This window comes from Crotalus tigris, unplaced genomic scaffold (assembly GCF_016545835.1).
Source record: "Crotalus tigris isolate CLP2741 ecotype Arizona unplaced genomic scaffold, ASM1654583v1 scf7180000018750.1061991, whole genome shotgun sequence".
Taxonomy (NCBI): Eukaryota; Metazoa; Chordata; class Lepidosauria; order Squamata; family Viperidae; genus Crotalus; species Crotalus tigris.
In genome coordinates this window covers 231,835-245,772 of record NW_024097182.1, presented here as the reverse complement: position 1 = coordinate 245,772, position 13,938 = coordinate 231,835, and the positions used below count along the sequence as shown (strand labels likewise).

At 37.9% G+C, this 13,938-nt stretch overlaps 1 protein-coding gene across 1 annotated transcript in view; it reads left to right on the top strand.

Moving 5' to 3' along the window:
• Positions 1-13,938, top strand: part of LOC120313635 (protein eyes shut homolog) — a 304,352-nt gene that overhangs the window by 225,107 nt on the left and 65,307 nt on the right. The window contains exon 10 of the mRNA XM_039355733.1: positions 9,425-9,575. Coding sequence (XP_039211667.1) covers positions 9,425-9,575 — 151 coding nt within the window. The remainder of the gene's footprint in view (positions 1-9,424; positions 9,576-13,938) is intronic.

The window sequence follows — 13,938 nt, the reverse complement described above, 5'->3', positions numbered from 1 at the left end:
CAGCATCTTGTGGCAGCCATGATTTACCTAATCCTGCATTAAGATCCAGTGGTATTTAAAAACATTTAAAGTGGGCTACAACTAGAATAATTGAAGTAATAATTTAGTTATGTTGATACTTAATTTATAGTATCTAAACTTTCCCAGGTTTTGTCCTTACAATGGCTATTTTCTTTACTACAACTTATAATGTAGGTGAAGTTGAAATTCATTCATATGCCAACAAAATTTTGGTGTTATTTGGTTTTTCAGTTTCTATTCAGTCCTTTTTCTCATGAACTATAATGCTCCAAAATCATCTTTTGAGTTCTTAGTATCATGTGGGAGAGGGAAGAAGGTACATGTGTTTCCCTTAAGTAATTTTTGAGAAAGACCACTTGAATTGAGAAGAACAAGCAATTAGTTTTTCTACAAAATTAATTGAACAAGATGGGTGTAATTATATCTAATTGATTGCAATTTAATTAATAACAACTTAATAATACTAATTAGTTGATCATAACCATTGTTTCACAGCTTTTCAGAGATAACAGCTTGATGAGGCTATTATACAATATTTTGACACAAATCACCTAATAGATGGCTAATCAGTAGCATCAAAAGGCAAGTTTGAAATGAAATTTAAAAATTAACATCATCAGAAATCTTAAATACAATACACTCTTTTCCACTCCAAAACTTCATACACATTATGTACCTAGGAAGTACAAAGCTTCATTCACATTATGCAGAATGAGCCTTCTCCTAGCTCACTGGAGAAGGCTCAGGTTGCACAATTCTAGAATAGGAATTTCTGTTTAAATATTAATGTAGTATTAAAAAATCATTAAGTTGGTTCTACAATTTCATAATTTTAATTTAGCATAATGAAAATTCCCCGAAAATAGTAACAACAGCAATAATGATGTTGATGTTTTAGAATTGGTCAAAAAGTTGAGACCCCAAACTGGAGGAAGAAACATCAATAACCTGCACTATGCTGATGACACTGTCATGACAGCCGTGCAAAGAATCTCCAAGTCCTAATAATAAAAGTTAAAGAGCGAAGTCCCAAAGGTGCTTTTTCAGAAGGCAACTGGACTTTCTTGTTTTTCTTTGAAGACATTTTACTTCTCATCCAAGAAGCTTCTTCAGCTGTCACTGGGTGGTGGGGGAATGGAAGGATTTGTATTCTTTGCAGACAGCTGGTCATTTGTATTCTTTTAGAGAGTCATTGAGGCCACTATAATTGTCCTCAAGGTCACCTGAGTGATGCAAATGTGTGTGGAGTCTTCTTGGCTGCGGGATGTTTTCTGCCCTGTGTCTCTTCACTGTTGAAGATAGGCGCAGACTGTTGGGGATGAGTCTGTGTTGTCTGCATCTCAAACTGAAGTGCAAATGGTTCCTGTAATCTGCAATGTTTTCTGGAAATCCATTCATACTCCTGCACCATTCAAAGGGTGTTCATCCCAAAGTGCAGAGCTAAATGGAGATTGGATAACTAAGAATCTCCATATACAAAGAACAAAGTGGGGGGGGGGGGGAAACTAGGCTTAAAGAGAAAGAACAGACTAATGACAACAGATTGAACAACCAGCCTTAGAATTGACAAGGAAGATATCTTTTTGTTTATTTATTTTTCATTTTTTAATTGTCCATTTCCCTCAAAGAGGGATACTCTATGTAAGTGGTGGATAGCTTCTTCCTTTTAGCATAAGCCATTAGCAATAAAGGAACAACCAATCAATAAATATGCTACAGACTTATATTTGGTAGAGCAGCCACAAAAGCCTTGGAAAATATATTCAAATGGTGTGATGCATCTATATTTACAAAGATCAGATTTGTGCAAACTATGGTATAGTTTGTTATACTCTATGAAAGATGGACTTTGAAAAAGCAATATAGGAACAATATTGATGTTTTTGAATATTGATGTTGGAGAATACTCCTGAGAACAATGTGGACAGTCATGAAAACAAGTGGATTATTGAATAAATTAACACAGAATTCTCAGACAAGGCAAAAGTGGTTCAAATTATCCCACAATGGACACATTATACAATGAGCAGGCTCTCTAGAGAAGGTTCTAGAGAGAAGGTTGGGAAAGGTGGAAGGGAAGAGAAGAGCAGTTTGCTTTCCTCCCAAAAGTAAAGAGGTAAAGGAGTCCCTGCAGTTTTTTACTCCGCTAGTTGTTGCCAATTATAGGGGGTGATGCTCATCTCTGTTTCAATGGCCATTGAGTCAGCACTGCCCACTGCCCACTGTGGTTATGTGGCCATGATGTCACAAAGCACTGCTACCTTCCACCAAGTGCTGCCTATTTATCTATTCGTATTTGCATGTTTTTGAACTACTAGGTTGACAGGAGCTAGAGCAAGGACGGGAGCTCACCCCATCACATGACGCTCAGGTCTCAGACCAGGGTTGTTGACTTTACAGCTGATAAGCCCAATATCTTAACCACTGAGCCATTGTACACCCCCCTCTCAAAAGTGGAAATCTATTAATTAAAATCAGACCCATATTGCCATCATGAGTTATTCACATTTTTTTCTATTAAAACTGAAGGTTGGGTTATTTGTATTTCTAAAGGCATATGGGAAGAACTATAACTCAATGGCTTAATTCATTTCTAGTATATAGAAAGTCCCAACTTCAATAGAAAGCAGTCTCCATTAAAAAATGACCCTAAATGATCCTGAAGTGGCACTACAAAAATAGAGTATTAAAATAGATGAAACTATGCCCTGACTCAGTGGAATGCCACTTTGATAACTATTATTAGTTTTGACTAGCTCAGGGACAGGCACACTTGTTGTATTAGCCCTTGTGCTAACATGCTACTCCCATAGGTTTCACTTGCAAATCTAGTGACAGCTGCAGTGGCAAAGACCTGAACTCTTAACCTTCTATTTCTGGGTGAGTGCAGTTCCATCCAAAAGAGTATCACCTGATTTTTTTTTTCTTACTTAAGTCATTTAAATGGCCACCTGATTGAAATGTGATTCTGGGAAGTATATATGAAGTAAGAAAAGAAATCAGAATCAGCAAATCAAACAAAAAGCAGCAGATGTCATTAAAACCTAATAGTTTTGGTTCAGCTTTCTCGTTATCTATTGCACTACCATATTGTATGGATATAATATGGATATTATATCCATATAATATTGTATGGATATAATCCAGATCATCATGAATTATAAACAATGTTCAAAAGTGCTATTTATTTCTTAGATTGAGAAGATAAAGAGCAGCAGAACCAGGTGTCATCAGCATACTGATGGAACCCCATTTCAAATCTCCCATCTCAACCCTTAAGATATTCAAGTTGAAAGTATCTGTTATGTTTAGAACAGGCAGTTCCCAAGGCTCCTCCCAAGGGTCTAGGTACAACTCATCAACAACAACTCACTGCTGCCAACTTGCCATGGGACAACTCATTGCAGGACAAATTGCCGCAGTGTGGTATAACTCAGTGCAAGATAACTATATTGCTATCTGCCACTGTTTCCTCAACATTAGTGGCAGATAAGAGTATAGTTATCTTGTGTTGAGTTATCTGTGTTAAATTGTTCTGTAGTGATTTGGTTATGTTGACTTGTCCTGCGGAGAGCATTGAGTTATCGCACATTGAATTGTCCCGCAGTGAGTTGTCCCATGATGGGTTGACCACAGCAAGTGTTGGCCTTGCGGTCAGTTGGCCACAGTGAGTTATCCCATTCTGCCTCCCAGTGACTCACTCCAATTAATCTGGATGAAACTGTACTGCCATGTTTGGGATAAATAATGAAAGTTGGATATAACGAGTATCCAAACTGTTTCAGCTTCTCTTCCTCAGCAAGTGTCATACAATACAAATAATTCATGCAAACAACAGAGTTAGAGAAAAAGTCCTCTTCATTATAACCTCTGCTATAGAGTAGAGTCACAAATAATCCTTCAGAAGTGTTCTACACTTCTGGTCCCTCGTGGACATTTAGAGAGAAATCAAGCTGATTTTTTTAAACAAAATATTTATTTAAATGCACATATGTGCACAGGCAAACACATTATAGCAGAATGAAACAGCTTGACAGCTAAAGCTGCTTTCTAATATGTGGACAAACATGCTATTTCTAATAATCATAGCAGAGACATACTGAAAGATGGCAATTTGGAAAATGATTGTCTTGATTATGAATCTAAAATGCACAAAAAGCCCCAAGCTGGTTAAGAATATAAGAACACTGTTGTACAAAAGAAATCAAGCTGATTGTTGACTCTAGTCTAATGTAGTCAAAATAATTGACCTGCGCATATGGAGTTCTTCACGTTTTGCAGTACAGTTCTCCACTCAAAGAAGCATACTTGCCATCAGTTATATCTAGCAGTATATTCAAATTCATATTTAAATATTATTTAAATGCAGATTTACATATTTTAAAAAATTAATTTAATATAGAAACAGATTTATGAAAATATATATATATATGTTTTCTGAGGTTTTCGCGGGTATTTGTATATAGGTCTTTGGTTGTTCGGGTTTTCTCCCGCGTAAAATTGGAAGTGTCTTGGCAACGTTTCGACGAAGTCACATTCGTCATCTTCAGGCTGGTGTTTTAGCTTCTTGCTTTGAGCAGCAATGTGTGGTTTTAGCTGTTTCTTCCTTTTAACTGCCAGTGAGGGTATGAACTGATTGGATGGGAGCTTGGCTGTGTTCTGATTGGGTGGAGGTGTGTTCTGAATGGTTAGGGGCTTGGCTGTGCTCTGATTGGCTGGGGGAGTGTTCTGTTTGGTTGTGCTCAGGTTAGTCTGAGTTGCAGAGGGGTTTAAGATTTTGGGGTTAGGGAGTCGTTTGTCAATAAGGGCAGGTTTCCAAATGGCTGGTAGGCGGGAGGTATCATCTCGCTTGTTCATGCTGTGTGGGCGTTTTTCTATCTCGATGGCTTCTCTGATTATTCTGTTATTAAAATGTTCACTTTTGGCAATGGTTCTGGTATTTTTAAAGTCAATTTCATGTCCTGTGGCTTTAAGGTGTTGGACCAGGGAAGATGTTGGTTCCTCTTTTTTGACTGAGTTCTTATGTTCTTCAATGCGTGCACTTATTCTTCTGTTGGTTTGTCCGATGTATGTGGTGGGACAAGTGGTGCATGGGATTTCGTATACTCCTTGATTTTCTAATTCAATTTTATCTTTGGGGTTTCTAAGGATGGTGGATATTTTTCTGTTTGTGCAGAATGCTGTTTTAATGTTGTGTTTATGGAGGATCTTACTGATTCTGTCTGTGGTGCCTTTTATGTATGGGAGGAGGGCTTTGCCGTTTTCTTGTTCTTTGTCTTGGATTTGGTGGGGGTTTCTTTTTGGATTAGGTTTGTAATCTTATTTCTATGGAATCCATTGGATGTTAGTACATTGGTGAGAGTGTGTAGTTCGGGTTTTAGGTGTTGTTCGTCAGCTAAGCGTTTTGTTCTGGAGATGAGTGTCTTGGCTACAGAGTTGATCTGTGCTGGGTGGTGGTGTGAGAGAGCGTGCAGATAGCGGTTTGTGTGTGTTTTCTTCTGGTAGATGGTGTGTCCTAGGGAGCCATTGGATTTCTTGTAGACTAAGACATCCAGGAAGGGAAGTTGGTTGTTAGCTTCTGTTTCCATGGTGAACTGTATTTTGGGGTGTAGGCTGTTGAGGTGTGTGAGGAAGTTGTCCAGTTTTTCTTTCCCATGTGGCCAGATTATGAAGGTGTCGTCTACGTATCTGAGCCAGAGTTTGGGTTTGTGATCCGATTTTTCTAGAGCTTGGGTTTCAAAGTGTTCCATGTAGAGGTTGGCAATGACAGGTGAGAGGGGTGATCCCATGGGTGCTCCTTCTGTTTGTTTGTATTTTTGTCCGTTATAGATGAAGTATGTGTTGGATAGGCAGTGGTTGGTCAGATCTAAGATGTGTTTGGGGGGGTTATATTTGTTTTGAATAGCTGTCAAGGCTTCTTTGATAGGCACTTGGGTGAAGAGGGATATGACATCGAAGCTCACTAGTAGGTCGCTGGGCTGTAAGCTTTGTTTCTTTATGATCATTGCCAACCTCTACATGGAACACTTGAAACCCAAGCTCTAGAAAAATCGGATCACAAACCCAAACTCTGGCTCAGATATGTAACGACACCTTCATAATCTGGCCACATGGGAAAGAAAAACTGGACAACTTCCTCACACACCTCAACAGCCTACACCCCAAAATACAGTTCACCATGGAAACAGAAGCTAACAACCAACTTCCCTTCCTGGATGTCTTAGTCTACAAGAAATCCAATGGCTCCCTAGGACACACCATCTACCAGAAGAAAACACACACAAACCGCTATCTGCACGCTCTCTCACACCACCACCCAGCACAGATCAACTCTGTAGCCAAGACACTCATCTCCAGAACAAAACGCTTAGCTGACGAACAACACCTAAAACCCGAACTACACACTCTCACCAATGTACTAACATCCAATGGATTCCATAGAAATAAGATTACAAACCTAATCCAAAAAGAAACCCCCACTAAAATCCAAGACAAAGAACAAGAAAACGGCAAAGCCCTCCTCCCATACATAAAAGGCACCACAGACAGAATCAGTAAGATCCTCCATAAACACAACATCAAAACAGCATTCTGCACAAACAGAAAAATATCCACCATCCTTAGAAACCCCAAAGATAAAATTGAATTAGAAAATCAAGGAGTATACGAAATCCCATGCACCACTTGTCCCACCACATACATCGGACAAACCAACAGAAGAATAAGTGCACGCATTGAAGAACATAAGAACTCAGTCAAAAAAGAGGAACCAACATCTTCCCTGGTCCAACACCTTAAAGCCACAGGACATGAAATTGACTTTAAAAATACCAGAACCATTGCCAAAAGTGAACATTTTAATAACAGAATAATCAGAGAAGCCATCGAGATAGAAAAACGCCCACACAGCATGAACAAGCGAGATGATACCTCCCGCCTACCAGCCATTTGGAAACCTGCCCTTATTGACAAACGACTCCCTAACCCCAAAATCTTAAACCCCTCTGCAACTCAGACTAACCTGAGCACAACCAAACAGAACACTCCCCCAGCCAATCAGAGCACAGCCAAGCCCTAACCCATTCAGAACACACCTCCACCCAATCAGAACACAGCCAAGCTCCCATCCAATCAGTTCATACCCTCACTGGCAGTTAAAAGAAGAAACAGCTAAAACCACACATTGCTGCTCAAAGCAAGAAGCTAAAAACACCAGCCTGAAGATGACGAATGTGACTTCGTCGAAACGTTGCCAAGACACTTCCAATTTTACGCGGGAGAAAACCCGAACCCAAAGATAACCAAAGACCTATATATATATATATATATATATATATATATATATATATATATATATATATATATATATATATATATATATCGATGCTAGACATTTCACCACAGACCTGATAACATGCATTATTTAAACTGAAAGAGAAATCTAATTTATGCGTTACTTGAGCTAGGAAATGTGCAGTGACATAAAAATTCTTTTGAACCTTCTAAATATATAAAGTCAGGAAAAGGCCATACTAGCACTCTAGAAAGTATAGAAAGATATGCCTAAAGAATGTTCAATTACACCAGGAATAAATTTTCATAGTGACTGATAAAATATTAATATCAGGGACAACAATGATTAATGTAGTCAAATGGTGAAATATCACTGATGGACTATTATTGTTCCAATGTTGTGGGTGATGAATAACTTTTACAGATAGTAGATAGTATGGGGTTCTTTTTTAATCCTATTGACATTAGCATTTCAATTTAATTAAAGTTATAGCCACTTAGGTTCTTTTAAGATCGATGGACATGATAATCATAGCTAATAATATTACAAATGACTTCAACTGCACCAAACAATGGATTAGAAATAAATGCTGTATTTGTCCACAAATATTACAGAGAGTGACCAGTGTATTCAGGAAACAGGATCACATTCTTTCAGAGTTCAAAAGGGTGAAAAATGTTGTTCTTAGTATGAATAACATTTAACAAGGTTGGCAGGAAAGGCAATCTGATGTTTCATTATCTTTCAAATGGTTTTGCCATAGAGTCTAAAATATATTGTCAGTACTTGCTGACAAATGCCATTAAATAGGACATCACACACATGAGTTTGGGGATGCTAATATTATTGTTATGCTAAGTCACCCTTTCACCCTATGGTGTATTAACAGATCATCTGACCTTTCTATCCATCAAATTTTGAATGATCCTGGGTGCTGAATACTCTATTTGGATAGATCTCATCATCCAGGTTATAATTAGAAGACCAATGTTTAATTATTATATTTATGGGAAGCACAAAAGATGAAACTACACAATTACTGTTAGGGCACAGTTATTAGCAGCTTAACCCAGAGGAGCACTTGAATTATTGTGTGTACATTTTAGTACTGAGCGGAGAGAAGGAGGACACTATCACTGTTCCCACAAAAAATTGAACACCCTATGCATTGGTTGTAGAAGAAGCTTGATGGGATACTTATACCAGATGTGAACTACTGGGCAGTAGTATCTGCTGCAAATGTTAAAGAATAATTTCTGAAGGTTGTTATTTTAATTTATCCTCTCCTGGAAATGTTCAATCCAACTATATCAGAAGGTACACAACTGCACAAGCAAAAGGTGAAAAACTGCTCACTGGAATCCTGAATTGTTAACATCTTGTCCTATGAACAGAAAGCCCAAGGAAACAATTCCAGAATATTACTTGCTTGTAGGCAAATGCATACATAACAGCTGTTATGCTGAAAACAACTCAGACAAATTGCTGTATCTTTTATCAACTAGCAGTGGCCTGAAGCCAATATTTGGCTGTAAATCCTCATATACATGACCTGCCTAGGCAACTCTGCTTCATTTCTATCAGCAGAGTGCAAAAAGAAAAAAGAAAAAAAAGACTGTTTCTCTCCTGAACCCACTCTGTCTGACTCCACATCTTGATGTATGTTCTTGACTGATGTCCTCCAGCTTTTTTGGCTCTGCCATCTCACATGGTTTTTTTTTTTTTTTTTTGTGCAGGCACAGAGCAGGTGGTTTTACATCTGTTTCTCTCTCCCTCATTCTAGCCTTCTTCTAAATCTCTAATTCTGCTCTGATGTTGCTACCCCTTCTCCCTTTCTCTCAATCCTTGTTCATTCTGTTATAAAATTGCTATGTTAATGATAGATCAACTTCATATTTTAGAAAAGCTGCTCAAAACAAGAGAAAAGGAGAGTGTGTGTGTGCTTTATAGTCATTTCCACTGTTAAATTGCTATTAATTTAGAGCCGGTATATCAGAATATCCATCCTCTTATGGGCACAATGTAATGAGTTCATTAAGAAACTCAGATTGTTGAGCTCAGTTGTAAAACTTTTTTTTTTTCCTTTCTCCTCCTCCCAAATGAATGTAGTCAAGATCTGGAAATGTGTGAGGCTGTCGTGACTGTGGTGGGAATTACTGTGACAAGGTCCAGAATCAGCAATTCCTGGTCATCTCTCATTTGGCAGCCAACAGGACCAATATTTATAGGTGGCTTACCACATCACTATGCAACAAAGCAGGTAAGGTATTTTTATCTTGTGTTCCTTCTGGAATGCCTTATATTTAAAAAGATAGGCACTCTTGTAGCAACAAGTTGATATCTATTTATAAAATGGCATGTGTTCCATAGACAGTGTGAATTTACTGATAGGCAGTATAAAGACATCCTTGAGCTTATCTTGATTCCTGGTAACTACACAGACAAAACAATAATACAGAAGCAGTTTGAGCTCTTCCTTGGGATAGTTTTCAACTGTTCAACATCTAGCTTACAGCTCCAATATTCTTGATGGTCTTCCTTCCAAAATTAACAAGCTCCTACTCTGCTTAACTTCTAAGCCCACTGAAAGCGGGTCCTTGCTTCTTGTTCTTTTTTCTTGTGGACCTATTCTCATGCTTTCTTTGAAACTGATTTAATTGCACATTCTTTTAACTATTGTGAGCTACCCTGAATGGAGAGTGCACACTTGAATAGCAGGCTATAAGATTGATTAAAAATAAATAAATAAATTGAAATCCTTACTGAAAAAAGGACGTAGAACAAGCATCCATGCTTCCTGTTGAAATTAACCATGGACGATTTAGCTTCCACCCTACAGTTTGTCTGGCTTGCGTTTCTTTTAGATATGGTTCAGACTAAAGAAGTCCGTAGACTGTAGCATCTGCAGGTTCTGAAGCTTTTGTCAAAATGATGAAAGAGTCAGGCCATACAGTGCAGGCTGCGCTTCTTTGCTATTACAATGCCTTTATGAAACAGACAGAGCTTTATCATGACAGCACAGTGCTGCTTTCTTTATCTAGGCTCCCTTCCTCCTAGAAGGAAGGAAGGAAGGAAGGAAGGAAAGAAGGAAGGAAGGAAGGAAGTTTCTATATTATTTCCTAAAACTTTGTAGGATGCAAATCATTATCCAGATGTATTCTAAACTAGATTACATATAGATAATTCTCAACGTCCAACCACAATTAAGACTGGGATTGCTGGCATAAGTCAATGCAGTTGTAAAGCATGATGTCACATGACTGCACCGACGAATGGCAATCCCAGCACTCCTTATTGTGGTCGTTAACGGAAGGAATCATGGATTTTTGTTAAGCAAGTGCCCACCTTAATCTTTTCCAGCCTTGAGCCTCCCCTCCCATCTTTCCCTTATCTATGTGCTTGCACCCTGCTTTGTGGGGCAGCAAGCAGACCCAGAACCATGCAACTCCGAGGATGCTTATCACATTCCAGGGAGCTTCAGCCATCACAGCCTGCCCCAGCAAGCATTTGCCCAGCTGCCTTCTCTCCCAGTTCACTGCACTGAAACTATTTGCCCTTTGCACTCAGCCAGTATGCTCAAAGCAGAACTGCCTTGCTCCCATTCTTTCTCATTTTTAGAACCACCTTCTTCGACAAATCTTTCCTACACTAGACCCCATGAGCCTTCTAAAAACTGTACTCTCTTTGTAAATCTGCACTGTCTTCAGGATGCCTTTGGAAAGACAGCACAGCTTTACAAAGGCAGCACAGCTTTACAGAGGCTCAGGAAACCATGTGTAACAGGGGGCTCCAAAAAGGAAACAACAAAGTAAAAGAGGTATTGTGGTGGAACCACTGGCTGAAAGGGAAGTGGCTCCTCTAGAAGTAAAGATGTTCCTGTTTAAAGTTGGCGGGGGGATGTCTGAGATCATTGGTATGTAATCCTTTTCAACAAGTGGAAAAGAGGACATTGGGGCAGCCAAAGTTACACATCTAGATTGCAGCAGTTCAATTCTTCCCTTCCATATTTTACGGGCAGAAGGCCATGTCCTATCAGGTAGATTGGGGATCAGAGATGTTCTGCAAAAACAGAATATAAGAAAAAGTCAATATAGATGAGATTTCAGAACTAGGTAAACTAGATAAACCAACCTTATATCCAGATGTTCCAACTGCTGAGATTTCTTGTTAAGTTCATCTGACAACCATGAACAGAAGAATTTATGAAGACCAATGTTGTGTCAGATTAGAGGCCTGTATAATTCAGTAGGAACCAAATACACATGAGAAGCTCATAAGCATGCATGAATGCTTAAGACAAGTATCTGATCATGGACTTGTCCCCTCTCTAAAAAAAGTGATTCTAGTATGCAATCATGAAGAAAAAAAGCAATCTGTATCCAGTTTTTATTTAATTTATACATATTAATCATGTCCTAATTATACATCTGTTTTTCAAAATGACACTATCGAAACATGTTTAAGCCCACCCCTATCCCCAAATAAACACATTGGCCAGACAACAGAAGAACAGGTGAACGCCTGAGTAGAAAATGTTTAGCATATTCCATCTGCAGACTCAACATCTGAAATGCATAGAATGCATGTTCACCTGGTGTGCTCAACTACACAAGTAATGTAATGTTAAAACTAAAAGCAAACTGCTTTTAGTTTTCAGACAGATTTAGGAGGGAAGAGACAGCAAGGGAGAGTCAGAGAGAGCAAATCCCTTCCTTTATTGGAGTAGAAAATGGGCTGGCCACTGACATCGCCACAGTTTTAAAGAAATTAAATCATTCTATAATACAGAAGGAAACAATGGGGGAGAGCAGGATGGTCAAGGACACAGTAGGAACCTTCTTCTGAATTGCATTACTTTAAAAGCATTGTGTTTGTTTTACTTCCTGATTAACCTATCTGGAGCAATAATAAAGACAATAAGCCTACAACCTCTCCTCAAAGCAGGCCTAGGTTTTAATTCCTGCAAAGATCTGTGAGCTTAATTTAATTTAATTTAACTGATGGGAATTTAATTCCTGGAGAACTTGGCTTCAGCGATCTGAGTTTACATGATGCAGCTTTACTGGACTAAAACAAGTCAGAAATTCTATTACAAGTCATAATTCTGGCTGAACCTATAGAAAGAAAAACTTCATAAATGCATACATTCAAATGGCACTAACAACAACCGTCAAATATGCTCCTCTTCTTTCTTCTACATAAATAATCTATGGTTGCTTTAGTTCTTTCACAATTATATTTATTTTTAAAACCCTTTTTTAAAAAGACCAAACCTTTAAAAAGATTTAAGCTTCTCTTCACCATGCCTTCTTCTTACATTACCTATTTATTGATTGATGTAAAACTGTAATTCAGTAACAGTTCATGATATCTTGGGGGGGGGGGAAGAGATCATTCTTTAGATCTCTTTAGTGTAGTCATGAGTTTAGAGTGCCATGCAGGGATTGGATAGAAACAGATGTGTTTAGTTTCCTAGCAACCAGCCACATCACGATTTTGTTTGCTCTTTTCATCATTCTTTGCACACGTTACAGAACTGACTATTTATTTAACACAAAACTTGTATTCTGTATGTGTATTATTAGGTTTCCCATATATGAATTAAAATGCCACAGTCTCATAGTTAACAAACAATAAAACAATGCATAAAGTACAAATTAAAATAGAGACAGGCTCACTATAAACAACCCAAGATCAATACAAAATCAGATTTTATCAGAATAAAAAAAAATCTTCCTACTGCCTCTGAATATTGTAAAGCATAGTTTATTTTCCACTAGTGCTCCTGCAAATATTCATCAGTCAAACCATTGTGCTGTTATGATAGTTGGATAAAAATTGTTTCATCAGATATAAATCATGGGTTATTTTGGCAACTGCTTTATGTTGTTGTTTATATCTTATATTACATGAGCTGAGTGAATGATCTGCTTTGCATAATCTGCCCTTTGAATCATTTAATGATTTTTCAGTTCTGGCCTTAGTTGCAGATTACGGTAGTTTGAAAACCTTGTTCTCGAGCAGCCAAAATCTAGACTTCAGTTTCTTTTTTAAATGTTCCAATTGTAAGCCACTGCCAAGTTTTATTTGTGTCCACCTTACATTTTGTGAGTTATTAACCAGTCACTGATATCTCCTTTATGCAATATGTCATTAAGCTGTTTAGCTGTAATGGGACATAAGCTAGTCATGCAATTGATTATTTACAGATGTTCAGTTTTTAATCTTTTTCACTCAGTTTTAACCATTTCTGCTGTTATTATTAGTTCTTCCATTTGTTTTTGTTTTTTTTAACTAAATTCATCTTCCCATAGATCTTTCTAAAACTTGTTTCTTTTTTTGTTTGGTTTCATAATTTCTAGTGCCATTTACACTTTGATAGAATTGCCTCTGGTCTGATTAACGTCATGGTTCTGATAGATGAGACCAATTAAAAGAAATTCAAGGCAAGGAATTCTTCCTCAAAGAACATTTTCATTCCGCTACAAAATAATGGCACACACAAAGGTGAACACAAAACTAACTTCCCCTCACCTTGGTTACAAAGTGGCAAGTTACAATTCCCACCCCAATTTGCTGTCATAAATCACATTCACCAATTGTTAGAAAACGTGGGCACTCCT